Below are 18,952 nucleotides of genomic sequence, written 5' to 3'. Positions count from 1 at the left end.
GCAACCAGTTAGAATGCTCACTAAGGTATATCTATACTGACAAACCAGTTCTCAAAGTCCTAATGAAATATAGCCTCTGTTGTTCCTTCTTTGTAACTGCATCAATGTGTTGATCCCAGGACAGATCTTCAGAGATGTTGACACCCAGGAACTTGAAACTGCCCACCCTTTCCACTGCTCATCCCTCGATGAGGACTACTGTGTCTTCCCTCAGCTTCCCCTTCCTGAAGTCCTCAATCTATTCCTTGGCCTCAGTAATACTGAGTGCAAGGTTGTTGTTGCAACACCACTCAACCAGCTGATCTATCCCACTCCTGTGCGCCTCCTCACCATCTGAAATTCTGCCAACAATGGTTGTGTTGTTGGAAAATTTATAGCTGGCATTTGAGCAGTGCCTAGCCACACAGTCGTGGATGAAGAGAGAGCTAAACACATATCCTTGAATAACTCAAAGCTGTGTTGGTAAGGTTAAGGGCCATGTTTTCATTGCTTCGAATTCCCTTAAGAGAGACTTCATAGATGTTAGAGAGTCAAGCAAAGGGTCAACTGAGTCTTCACTGAGCACCGTTTTGAACCATAAACACTGGGGATTCTGCAGGTGAGTCTTAAGAGCCTCCTGAATGACTCTGTCAGATTTGCCTCCAGCACTGCCACCCCAGGCAACAAATTCCAGGCACCCGCCACTCTCTGTGTTTTTAAAACAAACTTGATGTCCACGCCCCCTTTGTTGACTTGTTTGGAAAGGTGTGTGATCCACCTGAGAGAGTTGGATTTAGTTCCAGTGAATGAATTGTCTGGTTGACATAGCAGTGAATTAATTGGAATATTTTCAGTTACCTTTTTCTCGTTCTCCAAGGGGAAGTGACAAACAATGGGACATGTCGAACTCTGCTTCAGCAGATCCATCTACACCCAGCACGGTAAGTTACTAATTATAACAGGGAACAATAAACTCCATCTCCATTGCTTTATTTTGCTTTCTGGAAATTTGCGACAGGAATAACTGTAAAGGTGGCAAAGGTCTGAATAGCAGTCTCCTCCATTATGGAGTCGCAGGGGACTGCAGATGTTGGAATGTGGAGCTGCAGTGTACCTGCTGTGGGAACTCAGCAGAATGGGCAGTATCAGCGGGGAGGGAAGGACTACAGTTCTCCCCTCACAGACGCTGTCTGACCCGCTGAGTTCCTCCTGCAACATACTGTACATTGTCTCACAATGCACGAAAGCTACAGTGAAGTGTCAGGTCAGCAGAAGAGGTCACTGGCTGCAGTCCGTCCTCACTGCAGGACTTGTATGTGTCCACCACCAAGAAGCAGGCAGGAAAAATCATTGTGACATTACCCACCCTGCAAACTGCCTTTTCCAAAAGCTCCTTTCTAGAAAGTGCTATAGGGCTATTAAAACAAGAACTCATGCCATCTTAAAAATTCCTTCCTCCAGGCAATTAATCTGATCGATCATTCTAGTTAGCCCCCTCACCTCCACCGTCATCACTGCTCTGCACTGTAAACACTTCAAACCACTTTTTATAAAGCTGTTTACATTGTCAAGTCGTTGGTATTTATGCACATTTTATTCCATATCTGTACTCTAATTTTATTTTTATGTAATTCTTTATTCTTTGTAATTGTTGGAAGTTGTTTCTTTTGTTACCTGTCGCACTGTGATCCACACACCATGACACGTAAATGTATATGGCGAATAAAGATGATCTCTTTTCTATTGTACACGGGCTGATAGTTATCCTTCAGCCAATATCAGTACTTCAGGCTCTATAGCACTAATTCTATGTTCTGATTGGCAAAGTCATTTGGCCCATCCAGTTAATGCTATCCTATTGCCCCAGTAGTTTCCCCTCGAACCTTTTCCCCACACTTTCACAGCAGTTCTACCACTCGGCCTACAAATGAGGTGCAATTTACAGTGACTCATTAATCTCCCATCCCACACGTCTTTGGGATGTAGGAGCACATGGAGGAAACCCACAAGGTTACAGGGGACATGCGTTCTCCACACAAGACAGCTCCGGAGGTCCGGACTGAACCTGGACAGCTGGCGCTTTGGTGGTAGCAGCTCCACCAGCTGTTTCACTGTGCTGCTCCCAAAATTTCTTTCCGGATTAAATTCCACTGTTAACATGGTGACAACCAAATTCAGGAATAGCAGTTTTGGCAGTCCTGGCACAATTATCTCTGCTGCTGCTGCTTGTGGGAGATGTGTATGAGTGTGAGAGAGTAAATGCAAGCAAACTTTTCCTACTGAGGTTGGGTGAACTAGAGGTCGTAGTTTATGGGAGAAAGGTGAAGTATTTAAATGGAACCTGAGGGGGAATTTCTTCACTGAGACGGTGGTGCAAGTGTGGAGAGAAGTCTGGATAATTACATGAATGGGATGAGTATGGAGGTCTATGGTCCAGGTGCGGGTCAATGGGAGAAGGCAGAATAACAATTTGGCACAGACTTGATGGGCCAAAGGGTCTATTTCTGTGCTATAATGTTCTATGGCTCGAATATATGAAGGTAATTTGTCTGCAGTTGAAATTTATCTTCCAGTCAAGCTTGTCTAGTATTTAAAACATTGGGGGGAGTCTTGCTCCTTGAAGTGGTCCGGAACAGTCTCTGTGTATGCCCACAGGTGTGGCTTCTTGCAGGGAATGGGGATCTGCCTTTGCTGTTTGATGCTTTCGGGTTATCTACTCCCCCTGTCCACACCAATCCAGTCCCGCTCATCCTCTGTGATTCTGAGCTCTGCTCAGCCCTCCCTCGGTCTCTCCTCCCTGACTCCCTCCACCTCCTCATTACACGCTCCCTACTTCCCTTGCTTGTGGTACGTCCACTCTGTTCGTTCTAGACCGCATCTGTGGAGGATCAGACCAAGGGACATTCAGTAGTAAAGCGCATACCAAAGCCTCAGCTGTTGCTGGAAGTAACAAAAATATTTCAATGGCATCAGCTGAAAGGACCTGGGCCAGAGAAAATTCTTTTTCCACAAGCGCTGCATGACCTGCTGAGTGTTTCCAGCATTTTCTGTTTCTGGTACTAAAGCAGCAAAAAGAGCTGAGGTGTTCTATTACAAGTAGTGGCCTCCCTCCATGCCCTCAGGTCATGTCCACCCATCTGTGTTCGAGGGTGGTGAATCTGTGCAACCTTTTGCCACATGGGGCCGTGAGAGGCGAATCACTGGATGTATTCAAGGTTGAGGTTAGGTTGCTGATTGGTAAGGGTGAGAGAGCAAGAGAATGGGATTTCAAGCAATCAGCCATGATTGAATGGCAACACACATCAAAGTTGCTGGTGAATGCAGCAGGCCAGGCAGCATCTCTAGGAAGAGGTACAGTCGACGTTTCAGGCCGAGACCCTTCGTCAGGACTAACTGAAAGAAGAGCTAGTAAGACACTCAGGTTGGAGGAACAATACCTTATATTCCATCTGGGTAGCCTCCAACCTGATGGCATGAACATTGACTTCTCAAACTTCTGCTAATGCCCCACCTCCTCCTCGTACCCCATCCGTTATTTATTTATGTACACACATTCCTTCTCTCTCCCCTTTTTCTCCCTCTGTCCCTCTCACTATATCCCTTGCCCATTATCTGGGCTTCCCCCCTCCCCCTTTTCTTTCTCCCTAGGCCTCCTGTCCCATGATCCTCTCATATCCCTTTTGCCAATCACCTGTCCAGCTCTCGGCTCCATCCCTCTCCCTCCTGTCTTCTCCTATCTTTTTGGATCTCCCCCCTCCCCCTCCCACTTTCAAATCTCTTACTAGCTCTTCTTTCAGTTAGTCCTGACGAAGGGTCTCGGCCTGAAACGTCGACTGTACCTCTTCCTAGAGATGCTGCCTGGCCTGCTGTGTTCACCAGCAACTTTTATGTGTGTTGCTTGAAATTCCAGCATCTGCAGATTTCCTCGTGTTTGCATGATTGAATGGCAGAGCAGTTTTGATGGGCTGAATGGCCTTATTCTGCCCCTATAACTTATGGTCATTATTTTTGTTTTACAGGCGAATACCTCTGGGTCCAGATCGCGAAGGTACTAATTGCTTATGTCCTGTCTTTGAACTTTGAGTATTTTGTAGTGAATTTTATTAGCTGTGGCTTAGTGGAAATCATGCCATGGCATCTATAATTTAGAAGGAAACACCTTCAAACCAACACTGGAGTGCTGTGCTGGCATTCCTCGTCTACGCTTTGAGTGTTGTCCATGTGTTGAGAGTGTGCTGCAGTGTTGCATGTGTTATCCTGGTCACTTACCTACAGACTGAAAGAGCACAGAGAAAATTTACAAGGATATTGCGCAAACTTGAGTGATAGGGGAAGGTTAAATAGGTTATGACTTTATTCCCTGGAGCATAGAAGAATAAGGGAGATTTGATAGAGGTATTGTTATGAATGCAGCAGCAATGAATATTAAATGAGTCAGGATTTATAAACAAACAACGATATTTATTAACCTATACTCCAAAACATAGAAAAGTAAACAAACTAGCTTAACCGGAAGTTAACCGTTATGCAGCTATATCGAACAAACAGTTGAACTTAGGAACAGTTCTTAAAGTGGTAAATTCGAACACCGTCTTAAAGTAGTAAGTTGAAAAGTCCTAGTGATTTTTACAGTCTTTAAGAAGAGACTTTACTGCAGTAACAATTCCTCCAAAGAAAATGACGAATCTGCCGATCACAGTCGAGTGATGCCTTGTCCGAAGGAATCACGAAGAAATGAAGTCATAAAGGAACTGACCTTTTGGCTGGAGGGTGGACACTGCACAAACCGTCCTGGCCTTGCAGGGGTTTAACTCAAACATGCCTGCCACAATTTCCCGGACGATTCCGATTTCAAACAGTCGATCACTTCCAAAACACCGAACGTCATTAACTTTACCCAATCCTTTGGGTTCCCGTACATTGGTAAGGTCTTCACTCTCCAATACTAGACTGTAAAAGTAAAACAACTGTGCAACAAACAAAAACTGGCAGTGATTGGCGAAACTGCCTGCAACAACGTGTTTGCACCTTAAAATAGAAAGTAAAAGCTGCGTCACACTTTGGCGGGCTTCCTTAAATACCGTAGGGAACATGCCATCACGTGATGTAACATCACCCCACGGTTATGAGACAATTACATCATCCCACTCACAAGACCATTACATCATCCCACTGTCCCATGATCAAACTGTGGGCATGTAACAGTATACAAAATTATAATGGGTAATGCAAGTAGGCATTTTCCACTCGAGGTTGGGTACGATTAGAACTTAAAGTCATGGTGAAAGGTGAAATGAGTAAGGGGAGCGTGAGGGAGAACCTCTTCACTCAGAGGGTGGTGAGTGTGTGGAATGAGCTGCCAGCGAAAGTGGTGGTTTTGAGTTTGATTTCAATATTTAGGAAAAATGTAGGTAAGTACATGGGTGGGAGGGGTCTGGAGGACTATGGTCTGGGTGTGGGTTGATGGGACTAGGAAGAATAACAGTTTGGCATGGACTAGATGGGTCAAATGGCCTGTTTCTGTGCTGAAGTGCTCTATGACTGTAAGATGTTAAAGCAAGTAACTATAATCCCGTAGAAATGGATGTGGAAGTTTCAGCAACATTTGAGGGCTTTGCCTGTTTCCTTGGTTACTTATTCACGGACTGTCTGGTTGCAGTCTTATAGCTGTGTGTGAGCTCTCACTATGAACCCGTTAGCTGCCGGGTTTCCTATGTTGCAACCAGGGCCGCACCGCAGAAGTGCTCTGTTCTCCGTCAAACACTTCCAGACATCCTAGGGCTCTGGATCTGTGGGAAGTATCTTCAAAACTAAGCTGAGGGGGGAATCTCTTCAGCCAAAGGGTGGAATTCATTGCCAGAGAGGCCAAGCCAACGTGTTTTCTTTATGTGAGACAGAGGTTGAAAGATTCTCGATTAGTTAGGGGTATGGTTGAGAAGAAAAGCACCCACCATTGAATAAGTACAAGAGATTCTGCAGATGCTGAAAATGCAGAGCTACACATACAAAATGCTGGAGGAACTCTGCAGGTCAGGCAGCATCTATGGGGAGGAAATAAGCAGTTGACATTTCGGGCCCTTCATCAGAATGCTAAACAATATTCTAACGAAGTATTAATAATCATTCTTGTCATAACGTCTGGCAATTTACATCAACTTGAACTAGTTAATTTCTCAGTCCTGATGAAGAGTTTCGGCCAAAACATCAATTGTTTATTCCCTTCCATGGGCGCCACCTGACCTGCTGAGTTCCTCCAGCATTTTGTGTGCATGTGTGTGACCGTGATTGAATGGCAGAGCAGACTTGATGGTCCAAATAGCCTAATTCTGCTCTTCTCCTGAGGTCAGCTTTTGTAATGCTGGAATGATGGATTTGTACGACACTGGTGTGTTGGTGAGGGCTTTTTGCTCTCACCAGCTTTACAGGATCATCCAGTGTAGATTCCTCAGATCATCTTCTTGTGACTTGTAACCTTTTGCCTGGCTAATGTTTGGTTTTTGGAAGTGAGGATGACTGCATGTTATTTAAACTAGATAATTAATAGTGGTTTCTTGTTATAATGTCAGGCGATTAGCACCAACTTGGACGAGTACGACAGAATCTTTCAAGGTAAGATAGCTTGTTAATATTAAATTGCTGTTTGAGCATAGTGCTTTCTTTATGTGAGGCATGACCGTGATTACTGCAGAGAAAAGAGCCATTTGGCCCATATGTTTTATGACTGTAGTAGTGTTGCGCCAACCACTGTTCCATAAGTTCTATAATTTATAAAATCAAGAACTCCACGTGCTTAACAGATTTCTAAAGTTACATAAAACAGTACAGACCCTTTGGCCCACAATATTGAGCTGACCTGTTAACCTACTTCACGATCAGGGCACAGTTTTAAGGTGCTTGGAAGTAGGTACAGAGGAGACGTCGGGGTAATTTTTTTACGCAGAGAGTGGTGAGTGCGTGGAATGGGCTGCCGGCAACAGTGATGGAGGCAGAAACGATAGGGTCTGTTAAGAGACTCCTGGATAGGTACATACAGCTTAGCCCTCTATGGGTAACCTTGGGTAATTTCTAAGTAAGGACATGTTCGGCACAGCTTTGTGGGCCAAAGGGCCTGTATTGTGCTGTCGGTTTTCTATGTTTCTTTGCTATCTCTTTGCATGAATTGTTTCCATTCCTATCCATCCTTTTTCATATTTTCATTTACTTATTACTATGCTCACAACAACTTAAGGTTTAATGTGACCCTCACCTTCCAGGATGCATTCCAGCCCCACAGAGACAGCTCTCTGCCTTGCCCTGTGAAATGCCTTGCCCTCTCTGCTTTGTCCTATGAAAGGCTTCCCTGGGTTAAATAATGGAAGTTCCTCAACCAACTCACACCCTCCCCCCACCCCCCCCTTTTCTCCCTTCCATACCAGGAGCCCTGATATCACATAACCAGAACATAAGGCCATAAGACATAGGAGCAGATTTAGACCACTCAGTCCATCGAGTCTATTCTAGCATTCAATCATTGCTGATATATTTTCCCTTTCAACCTTCTTCACTTTCCTTCTTCCCTCAACCTTTCACACCTTTACTAATCAAGATCCTGTCAGCCTCCACATTAAATAACCACTGACATGGCCTCCACAACTGTCTGTGGCAATGAATTCCACAGATTCACCACTCTCTGGCTAAACAAATTCTCCTCATCTCTGTTCTAAAGGGACACCCTTCTCTTCTGAGGCTATGCCCTCTCATCCTGGACTCCCTCACTATAGAAAATATCTCGTCCATGTCAGTCTAGCTAGGCCTTTCAATATTCGATAGGTGTCAATGAGATTTCCCCCTGGCTTGATTAAACTCCAGTGAGTACAGACCCAGAGGCATCAGCTGCTCCCCATAATTGATGCTTTCGTTCCTGGGCTCATTCTGGTAAATCTACTCTGGAGCCTCTCCAGGGTCAAGTACAGGGGCTGCGGCCTCTCAAAGTACATTTAGACCTGGAAGGCGGACTCCGCTGGGCTGCACAAAAAGGCAGGTGGCCCTGGAGTCTGTGACCCAACGTAACAACGTGTTGTATGGGATCGCCCCTATGCAGCTGCGTCGGTGTCTCACATAGCACCTCTTATCCATGGACTCTGAAGTGTGGCCATTTTCCTCCGGTCCCGAGTAAGAAGCTCATTGGTCCCAGCCTTATCCCTGTGGCGGACCCAGTATACCAACACCTCGACTTCTGAAGAAATTTGGCATGTCCCATTTGGTGCTGGCTAATTTTTAATCAATGTACTGCAGAAGGCATTCTGTCTGGATGCTGCAGGGCTTGGATTTGGCGGCTGCTCTGTCTGTGACTGCAGGGAACTGCAGAGAGTTGTGGACACGGTTCAGCACATCACAAGAACTAGCCTCCACTCTGTATATAGTTCTCACGGCCTCAGTCAAGCAGCCAGCATAATCAAAGACCCCACCCACCACCTCTTCTCCCATCTCCCATCAGGCAGGAGATGTAACTCATTGTCTGCCTGGGCAATCTCCAACCTGATGGCATGAGCATCGATTTCTCCAACTTACAGTGTTTTTCCTCTCTCCCGTCCCATTTCTTCTATTCCCCAATCTGACCTCTTACCTGTTCTTCTCACCTGCCTATCACCTCTCCCAGGTCCACCCTTCTCCAGCCTTTTACCTTTCAGCTCCTCACTTCATCCCCCGCCCCCACTCACCTGGTTTCACCTACCACTTCCTTCCCCTTCCCCCACCTTTTTATTCTGGTTTATTCCTCCTTCCTTCCAGTCCTGGTGAAGGACTCAGCCCGAAATGTTGACTTTCTATTCATTTCCGTAGACGCTGCCTGACCTGCTGTTTCTCCAGTGTTTTGTGTGTGTTGCTCTGGATTTCCAGCGTTGTGTTTTGTGAGAAGGTTGTGCAGTGTAGGTGCTGTCACTTGGCTGTACGCCAGCAGAGGGCAGTAGGAGCACTCCACCAGCCAGCTGTCACGGCAGTATGAATCTCCCTGGTTCCCTGCACGTTCTCTGAAACTGAAAGCCAATGTCAGTGAGCATGAGAGGCTTTGCTCCTGCCGAAGGCTGACTCCATCTCTGCTCCAAGCACCAGCCCACCCACGGCCCATTTGCAGGAGCTTCCCCTTTCCGCCCCTAAAGCAGAAACCACTGCTCTACCCCCTGACCTCTCCCCTCCTGAGAGCTAGGTCTGGTCAGTAACCCCAGCTCCTCATCTCCCTATCAGGGGTTTAGTTCCAGTTCCAGGGTCCTGTTGAGTTGAGACATGAATACAGAGTGACTTCTGCACACCTGGGGTGAGATCCAGGGATCTATTACATGTCCAGGGGTTGATATCCATTATCTTACCCCAACCACTATCATCTGCTGGCAATCCTTGATTGGTTTCCACCATTTATAGTGAGAGAGGGCCCAGAAACAGGACCCTTGGCCCACTGGAGTCTATGCTGACTATCAACCACACATTTACGCCAAGCGTATATTCATTCCATTTTATTCTCACCAGCAACACCACCCCCCCAACCACTAGAGGACTGATTGATCAAAAGACATGGGATCAGAATTAGGCCATTCAGTACACCGAGTCTGCTCCATCATTCCATCATGGCTGATTTATTTTTCCTCTCATTCCCATTCTCCTGCATTCTCCCTGTAACCTTTCACACCCTTAATAATCAAGAACCTATCAACCTCTGCTTTAAATATTCTCAAAGACCTGTGGCAATGAGTTTCACAGATTCAGCCCTCTCTACTAAAGGAAATCCTCCTCTGTTCTAAAGAGACATCCTGCTATTCTGAGGGTGTGCCCCTGCTCCTAGACTCTCCTGTTGTTGGAACCATCCTCTGCACGTCCACTCTATCTGGTCCTTTCAGTATTCAGTAGGTCTCAATGAGACTCCCCCTCATTTTTCTAGAGTCCAGTCAGTAAAGGCCCAGAGTTATCAAACGCTCCTCACATGTTAACCAGCTTAGCTAGAGAAAGTTAACCACTTTTGCACTTCTTTAAATTACAGGGGAGTGGAAAAGGTGAAAGACTAAAAATAAGGTAAGAGATTATATTGTACGTTTGCATTTAAATATGATTTGTAGCAAAGCTATTACATCACCAGCGACCCAAGTTCAGTTCCACCGCTCTCTATAGGGAGTTTGCACGTTTTCCCCGTGACTGCGTTTGTTTCCTCTGGGTGGCCCGGTTTCCTGCCAGGTTTCAAAGGTGAACAGGTTAGTGGGTGTAATTGGTCAGCGCGGGCTCCTGTCCTGACAGACAAGCATTTAAAAAAGAGAAATGTGGAAGGCAGGGTGTCACTGCCTCACAGCGCCAGAGACTGGGGTTCAGTTCTGACCTCTGGCACTGTCTGTGTGGAGTTTGCACGTTCTCCCTGTGATTCTCGAGTTTTCCGCTTTCCTCCCCATCCCCAGGAATTGCAGTTAATTGGCTGTTGTAAACTGTCCCTTTAAGTAGGCAAGTGTTAGAATCACAGGGAATGTGGGGGCAGTAAAATGTAAATGGTTGATGCTGTTTCAGTGGACAAGGGCCTGGCTCGTCCCACATTCCCTACTGTGTTAAATCTCAAAGTGTATATTAAATGAAAGGGGTCTTGGCACAGACTTCAGTACAGAGAAACTTTAAGAAATGTCAGTTCAAAGATCAGGAATTTCATATTCCAAAGTACATTTGATACCAATGTACATGTGTACTTAGTGGCCGCTTTTGTTTCGATAAATCTGCACAGCTGCTCAATTATGCAGATGTCTATTCAGCCAATCACGTGGCAGCAACTATTGTATAAAAGCATGCAGACATGGTCAAGAGGTTCAGTTGTTGTTCAGACCAAACATCAGAACAGGGAAGAAATGTGATCTAAGTGACTTTAGCCATAGAATGAAATTTGGTGCCAAATGACATGGTTTGAGCATCTTAGTAACTGAGGACCTCCTGGGATTTTCATGCACAACTCTCTAGAATTCAAAGAGAATGGTACAAAAAACAAAAAAAAACATCCAGTGAGTGGCAGTTCAGTGGATGAAAATGCCTAGTTAATGAGAGAGGACAGATGAGAAAGGCCAGACTGGTTCCAGCTGACAAGAAGGTGTCAGTAACTCAAATAACTACGCAGTGGTGTGCTGAAGAACATCTCCGAATGCACAACATTGAATTGATTTGACTTTATTTCTTACATCCTTCTCATACATGAGGAGTAAAAATCTTTACGTTACATCTCTGAATGTGCAATTTATAGTAATATGTAATAAATAGTATGTACAACAGGATAGTCAATATAACATGGAAATACAGTTGTGTCAGCATGAGTTAATCAGTCTGATGGCCTGGTGGAAGAAGCTGTCCCAGAGCCTGTTGGTCCTGGCTTTTATGCTGTGGTACCGTTTCCCAGATGGTAGCAGCTGGAACAGTTTGTGGTTGGGGCGACTCGGGTCCCCAATGATCCTTCAGGCCCTTTTTACACACCTAATGCTGTAAATGTCCTGAATAGAGGGAAGGTGCACAGGGCTGTCCGCAGCACTCTCAGCAGAGTCCTGTGATTGAGGGAAGTACAGTTCCCATACCAGGCAGTGATGCAGCCAGTCAGGATGCTCTCAATCTTGCCCCTATAGAAAGTTCTTAGGATTAGGGACCAATGCCGAACTTCTTCAACTGTCTGAGACAAGAGAGGCACTTGTGCTTTTCTCACCTCATAGCCGATATGTACAGACCACGTGAAATCCTCGGTGATGTGTGTGCCGAGGAATTTAAAGCCGTTTACACTCTCAACCCCAGATCCATTGATGTCAATAGGGATGAGCCTGTCTCCATTCCTGTAGTCCACAACCAGCTCCTTTGTGTTTGCGACATTGAGGGAGAGGTTGTTTTCTTGACACCGCTGTGTCCTTTGAAGTGGATGGGTGACAACAGCAGAAGACCTCACTGGGTTCCCCTCCCATGCTGAATAAAACTGGCCACTGAGTGTATATTATACTATATATTACCTTGAGATCCCAATGTACAAAAGAAAACAAGTCACGCCAATAAAAAAAACTAAATAATACTGGGAACATGAGTCTTTGGTTCCCTGAAAGGTTGTGGAATTAGTTCAGAGTCAGGATCAGAATCAGGTTTATTATCACTGATGTGTGACATGGAATTTGTTAACTTAGCAGCCGCAGTTCAATGCAACATATTGAAGAAAAAAATGAAATAAAATAATAATAACAAAGTAAATTAATTACAGTATACGTTGAGGTTGTTGGCACTGGTTCAGGAGCTGTATGGTTGAAGGGTAATAACTGTTGCTGAACCTGGTGGTGTGGGACACAAGGTTCCTGTACCTCCTGCCCGATCGTAATAGTATTAGTTTCATCAGCCTCAGCTGGAGTATATGTAGAAGATACGGGCCGATAAGGGATGGGAGGGTACAGGGGAAGAGATGTAATCCACCAGTGACATTAAGGGCAGCTGTGTAATTTCTATACATCACAGGGAATATCATGGTGGATCTCCTTTCACCATAAACTCAAAGTACATCCTTAAATGTTACTCCCTCTCCATTTAGCGTTCCTTTATCGCTCTCCTTTTCACTCCTCCCCTAATGTATCATTAAATAACCTCAATGCCGAAGGTGGACAAGTCACGTTCCTGCGCGGTGGCTGGCAAGATTATTTAAGGAACAACACACAAAGTGCTGGTGAAACTCAGAGGAATAAAGAGCCGATGTTTCAGACTGGGACCCTTCATTAGGACCTGTCGACTGTTTATTCCCTTCTAAACTGGAGATGCTTCCCGACCTGCTGAGTTCCTCCAGCATTCTGTTTGTTGCTTTCGATCTCCAGCATCTCTTTTGTGTTGAAAAGTTATTTACTCTTTTCTATTTATGTTTTTTTTACTCTTGATTAAAATGAACAAATCCAGCATGAATGAATTTACTGACAGAGAATTAATCGGCGAAGGCGGATTTGGCCGTGTTTATAAAGCGAAGTATACTGTTGATGAACAGTTCTATGCGATCAAGGAAATTCCTACAGGGGACGAGTGAGTGTACTTTTTCTCTTCCTCTTTGAACTGTTAACCTCAGTCCTCACAGCGAGCTACGACTGTAGGTTAGAGATTACTTGAAGCGGTTTGTGAAGTGTTCAGGATCTGGCTGAAGCCTAGCGTACTGGGCAGTGCAATGCTTTACGGTGCCAGCAATTGGAAAATTGGTGTTGTATTCCCACCTCTGTCTGAAACTCATTTGCACGTTCTGCCAGTGACTGGATGGGTTTCCTCCGGGTGCTCTGGTTTCCTCCCACATTCTGAAAGATGAAATGAAGGATGTTTCCTATACTGGAGGAGTGTAGTCTGAGGTGGTACCATGGGGTAGGTGTAGTGAGAGCTTTTATGGAATTGAAATGAAAGCAGAATTGGACAACTTGACCTTCCCAACATTTTTATTCACTTATCCAATACTTTGTTATCCAATATATTGTTATCAATTGCTGTTAAGGGGAGCAGGAAAGTATTTTATGAGACCCTTTTGCTAGAGTGGATGTCGAAGGGATGTTTCCAACAGTCAAGGACCTGCGGACACAGCCTTAGAATAGAGGGATGTGCCTTTAGAACAGAGATGAGGTGGAATTTCACCTGAGAGTGGTGAATCTGTGGAATTCATTGCCACAGTCGCTTGAGGAAGCCAAGTCATTGGATATATTTAAAGTGGAGGTTGATGGGTTCTTGATTAGTCAGGCTTCAAAGGTTAGAGGGAGAAGGCAGGAGAATGGAGTTAAGAGGGATAGTAAATCAGCCATGATGGAATGGCAGACAGACTCGATGGGCCGAATGGCTTAATTCTGCTCCTAGGTCTTGTGGTCTAAAATGTACAGGTTAGCTTCAGTGAGTTGTGGGCATGCTATGTTGGTGCAGAAGGCATGGCAGCACTTGTGGGCTGCACCCAGCGCATCTTTGGGCTGTGTTGCTTGTTGGCACGAATGACAGATTTCAGTGTAACTTTCTCTTGGATTTAGAATGAAGTTGGCAGTGCTTTCACGGGCCAGGGAATGATGTATGGCAGGTAGAATGAACTCTGTGGACGTACAAGAGATATTTGTAGAATGCGCTAAAGGGTGACACAATTGTACAACCATTAGAACCAGTGTCCACAACTCCAGAGACTCAGGTTCACTACGGACCTCGGGTGCGGTCTGCGTGGAGTTTACACGTTCTCCCTCTCAACCCGAAGACAGCCGCACGGTCAGAAGTAAAACAAATCAGCCTTTATCGAATGGCAGGGCAGATGTGATGGGTTGAATTCTGCTCCTATGTCTTATGGTCTCTTAGTGGTCTGGTTGCCTGCCTTCCCCATCTGAAGGCAGGCAGCTGGTTAATTTCCCACTGTAAATCAGCCCCAGTGTGTGGTGAGTGGTAGAATCTGGGGTCAAGGGGGGGTAACTGCCCACTGTAGATCAGCCCCAGTGTGTGGTGAGTGGTAGAATCTGGGGTGGGGGGGATGAGAATGTGGGGAGAGAATAAAAATGATTGGTGTAGGAGTGGTGTAAGGTGGATAATTGCTTGTTGGTGCACACTCAGTAGGCCAAGGCGTCTGTTTCCGCACTGTATGACTTTGAGTCATTGTATACAGCTATTTTCCACAGAGACCGAGGAGTTGCGTCCAGTACAAAGAGATAGCTGCTTGTAGAACAGTGGTTTGAGGGGGATATGAAACTACTTAGAACATACAACAGCGCACCAATCCCGGAGCAGGATTCTTGGGTGAGCCCCTAGATGGCGCTCTTGGGTGCTTGGTCTGTCCAGCAGGGGAGAAAAGAAAGACTTGTGTTTCTACACTCAGATATTCCAACACACTTTATAATTGAAGTGCTTTTTAAAATTACAAATGTGGGATATGTGCCAAGAATCAGATTATTTTTGGGTGCTTTATATTTAAGTAGAACATAGTACAGCATAGTCCAGGACAATCAGCTCACAATGTTGTACCATTCTTTAACCTACTCTAAGTTCAATCCTACCTACATATCCCTCCACTTTTCTATCCATGTGCCTATCTAATAGTCTCTTAAAAGTTGCCAATATATCTGCCTTTACACACCACTGGCGGTGCATTGCCCACACTTACCGCCTGTGTGTAAAAAAACAACTCTGACATACTCCCTATACTTTCTTCCAATCAACCTAAAATTTTCCCATCTTGTATTAGCCATTTGCAACCTGGGGAAAAGGTGCTGGCTGTCCCCTCTATAAGTGGATCCTATCAACTTGTACACCTGTCTCGTCACCTCCAGCCCCAAGAGAAAAGCCCCAGCTTGCTCAACCTATCTTCATGCTGTCTAATCCAGCAGCATCCTGACGGCTGACCTGTGCATAATGGCATTGCTTTGATGAACCTACCTTCTCATGAGACTTCAACTCTGACATGTTGTTTTTGATCTCCAAATAGCCGCGCAAGACGAGAGGCCATGTCATTGGCAAATATGGAAAATCCCAACATTGTTCGATACCACATTTCCTGGTTTGAAGAGAGGTAATGAGACAATAGACGTAAGTTTTGTTGCTGCATAAAAATTGTATTTACACACTGTGGCTACTTTATTGAGTACAGGAATGGAACCCGGTGTGATCTTCTGCTGCTGTAGCCCATCCACCTCAAGGTTCGACGTGCTGTGCATTCCAAGCTGCTCTTCTGCATTCCACTATTGTAATGCGTGGCTACTTGAGTTACTGTCACCTTGATCCAGTCTGGCCATTTTCCTCTGACCTCTCTCATTAGCAAGGCACTTCTACCCAAGAACTGCCAGTCACTGGATGTTTTTTGTTTTTCGCACCATTCTCTGCAAACTCTAAAGACTGTTGTGTGTGGTGATCTCAGGAGATTAATAGTTTCTGAGATACTCAGACCACCCCATCTGGCACCAACAATCATTCATGGTCAAGTCACTTAGATCACATTTCAGTTGTCTGAACAACAACGGAAGCTCTTGATTGCTACGACATGATTGGCTGATTAGATATTTGCATTAATGAGCATAAGACCCTAAGAAATAGGAGCGGAATTAGGCCATTTGGGTCATCGAGTCTGCTCCACCATTTCATCATGGCTGATGCATTTTCCCTCTCAACCCTGCTCTCCTGCCTTTTCCCCATATCCCTTCATGCCCTGAATAATCAAAAAACCTCTGCCTTAAATATACCCAATGACTTGGCCTCCAAAGCTGCCTGTGGCAACAAATCCAGCAGATTCACCACACTCCGGCTAAAGAAATTCCTTCTCACCTTCATTTTAAAAGGACGCCCTACATTCTGAGACTGTGTCCTCTGGTCCTAGACACCCGCATCGTGGAAACACCCTCTTTACATCCATCCTATCGAGGCCTTTCAATGTTCGATAGGGTCAATCAAGTCACCCCTCATTCTTCTGAATTCTAGTGAATGCAGGCCCATCTATCTATCTCTTACTGCCACATACAAAATGCTGGAGGAACTCAGCAGATCAGGCAGCATCTATGGAGAGGAATAAAGAGTCGATGTTTCGGGCTGAGACCCTTCATCAGGATTAATGAATGAGTTGTGATGAATGGTCGCTTCTGCATCCGCTTCGAAGCTTTAATCTCCCTTGTTGCTTTAATCAGCGAACAATGGGGGCTTTAATTGGCAAAATGGAGCCAAACATTGGTTTGAGCCCTGTCCTGTAGCCTGCCCGTTACAAAGTTCATGCACGCTGCCTTTGCCTCCCGGAATCGTCTCAGAGACTGCAGAGCGCTGGGACACCCAAACTATTTCCAAACTTCTGCACTCGCCTCGATGTTTCAGTCGCCCTTGTTGCTTTAATCGGTGAACGATGGAAGCTTTAATTGGCGAAATGGAGTCAAACACTCCTGCAGCCTTCTCACCACAAGGTTTGCTCACGCTGTGTCTGCCTCCCGCAATCCTCTTGGAGACTGCAGAGCGCTGGAGCAAAACACAGGCTCCAACAGTTCCGAATCTCATTCAGTGTGAGAAAAGAAGTGAAAAAGATGGTTTCTTGATTTATCCAGAAGATGTTGGCCAAAGGAGCGTTGTACGCAGGCACCGTTCTTGACTAGAAGTCTGTGTGCGTGACTGCATAAAGTTTCTCAAACATGCAAGCTTTCTTTTCTTGTTCATGATTTTTCAATTTCTTTTTTTTGAATTACGCTGTTGCAGGGATAACAAGAAATACCTGTACATCCAAATGAAGTTGTACGAGAAGAACTTAAGTGTCTGGATGCAGGAGAGCTATCAGGAACAGCAGGTCGAAGTTTCCTTAAACATAATGCGTCAGTTGTTGGATGGCGTTGAGTACATTCATCGGCAGAACTTGATTCATCGGGATCTGAAGGTCAGACCATTGAGATTGTGGTTGCCTCATAACAGTAAGGGTTGTCTAGTCAGCGTGGGGTCGTACATGGTGGGTCATGTCTAACCAATCTCACCGAGTTTTTTGAGGAAGTTACCAGGAAAGCGGATGAAGGCAAAGCAGTGGATGTTGTCTACGTGGACTTCAGCAAGGTCCTGCATGGGAGGCTGGTCAGGAAGGTTCAGTCACTCAGCATTCAACGTGAGATATTAAATTGAATTAGAGATTGGCTTTGTGGGAGAAGCCAGGAGGTGGCAGTAGAGGGTTGCCTCTCTGACCAGAGGCCTGTGATTAGTGGTGTGCTACAGGGATTGGTGCTGGGTTAATTGTTGTTTGTCATCTATATCAATGATCTGGATGTTAACGTGGTTAACTGGATCAGCAAATTTGTGGATGGCACCAAGGTTGGAGGTGTAGTGGACAGTGAGGAAGGCTATCATGGCTTGCAGCAGGATCTGGACCAGCTGGGAAAATGGGCTGAGAAATGGCAGATGGAATTTAATGCAGACAAGTGTGAGTTTTTGCGCTTTGGTAGAACCAACCAGGATAGGTCTTACACAGTGAATGGCAGGGCACTGAGGACTGTGGTAGATCAAAGGGACCTGGGAATACAGGGCCATAATTCATTGAACATGGTATCACGTGCAGATGCGGTCACAAAGAAAGCTTTTGACACATAGGCCTTTGCCTGAGGATTTCCACATACACCTTCTGCCCCCACAGATGCCCCTGCCACCCCCGCAGTTCTTCCACAGCTCTGCTGTGTCATTCTGTTCAGTCCTCACTGAACCAGCATTGACTTCCTGGTTTGACTACAAAAGTGAATGAGGGACAAGCCAGGCCTACATTTGTACTGTCACTGATGGTCCATAGGTCAATTTTGAGCCACTAATTTTGTTAATAGAACATAGAACATAGAATAGTACAGCACAGTACAGGCCCTTCGGCCCACAATGTTGTGCTGACCCTCAAACCCTGCCTCCCATATAAGCCCCCACCTTAGATTCCTCCATATACCTGTCTAGTAGTCTCTTAAACTTCACTAGTGTATCTGCCTCCACCACTGACTCAGGCAGTGCATTCCACGCACCAACCACTCTCTGAGTAAAAAACCTTCCTCTAATATCCCCCTTGAACTTCCCACCCCTTACCTTAAAGCCATGTCCTCTTGTATTGAGCAGTGGTGCCCTGGGGAAGAGGCGCTGGCCATCCACTCTATCTATTCCTCTTATTATCTTGTACACCTCTATCATGTCTCCTCTCATCCTCCTTCTCTCCAAAGAGTAAAGCCCTAGCTCCCTTAATCTCTGATCATAATGCATACTTTCTAAACCAGGCAGCATCCTGGTAAATCTCCTCTGTACCCTTTCCAACGCTTCCACATCCTTCCTATAGTGAGGTGACCAGAACTGGACACAATACTCCAAGCGTGGCCTAACCAGAATTTTATACAGCTGCATCATTACATCGCGACTCTTAAACTCTATCCCTTATGAAAGCTACCACCCCATAAGCTTTCTTAACTGCCCTATCCACCTGTGAGGCAACTTTCAGGGATCTGTGGACATGTACCCCCAGATCCCTCTGCTCCTCCACACTACCAAGTATCCTGCCATT

The 18,952-nt window shown here is 45.5% G+C and overlaps 1 protein-coding gene across 2 annotated transcripts in view; it reads left to right on the top strand.

Annotated features, from left to right (window-relative positions):
- Positions 1-18,952, top strand: part of LOC134341817 (interferon-induced, double-stranded RNA-activated protein kinase-like) — a 67,647-nt gene that overhangs the window by 34,084 nt on the left and 14,611 nt on the right. For both annotated transcript variants that reach the window (XM_063039761.1, XM_063039755.1), the window contains exons 11-17: positions 857-920; positions 3,999-4,027; positions 6,546-6,588; positions 9,989-10,020; positions 12,880-12,999; positions 15,401-15,484; positions 17,143-17,317. In XM_063039761.1, coding sequence (XP_062895831.1) covers positions 857-920; positions 3,999-4,027; positions 6,546-6,588; positions 9,989-10,020; positions 12,880-12,999; positions 15,401-15,484; positions 17,143-17,317 — 547 coding nt within the window. The remainder of the gene's footprint in view (positions 1-856; positions 921-3,998; positions 4,028-6,545; positions 6,589-9,988; positions 10,021-12,879; positions 13,000-15,400; positions 15,485-17,142; positions 17,318-18,952) is intronic.

The sequence above is a fragment of the Mobula hypostoma genome, chromosome 2 (genome assembly GCF_963921235.1).
Source record: "Mobula hypostoma chromosome 2, sMobHyp1.1, whole genome shotgun sequence".
NCBI classification, from domain to species: domain Eukaryota; kingdom Metazoa; phylum Chordata; class Chondrichthyes; order Myliobatiformes; family Myliobatidae; genus Mobula; species Mobula hypostoma.
Note: the sequence above shows the minus strand (reverse complement) of the source record. Positions and strands in the feature narration are given on the sequence as shown.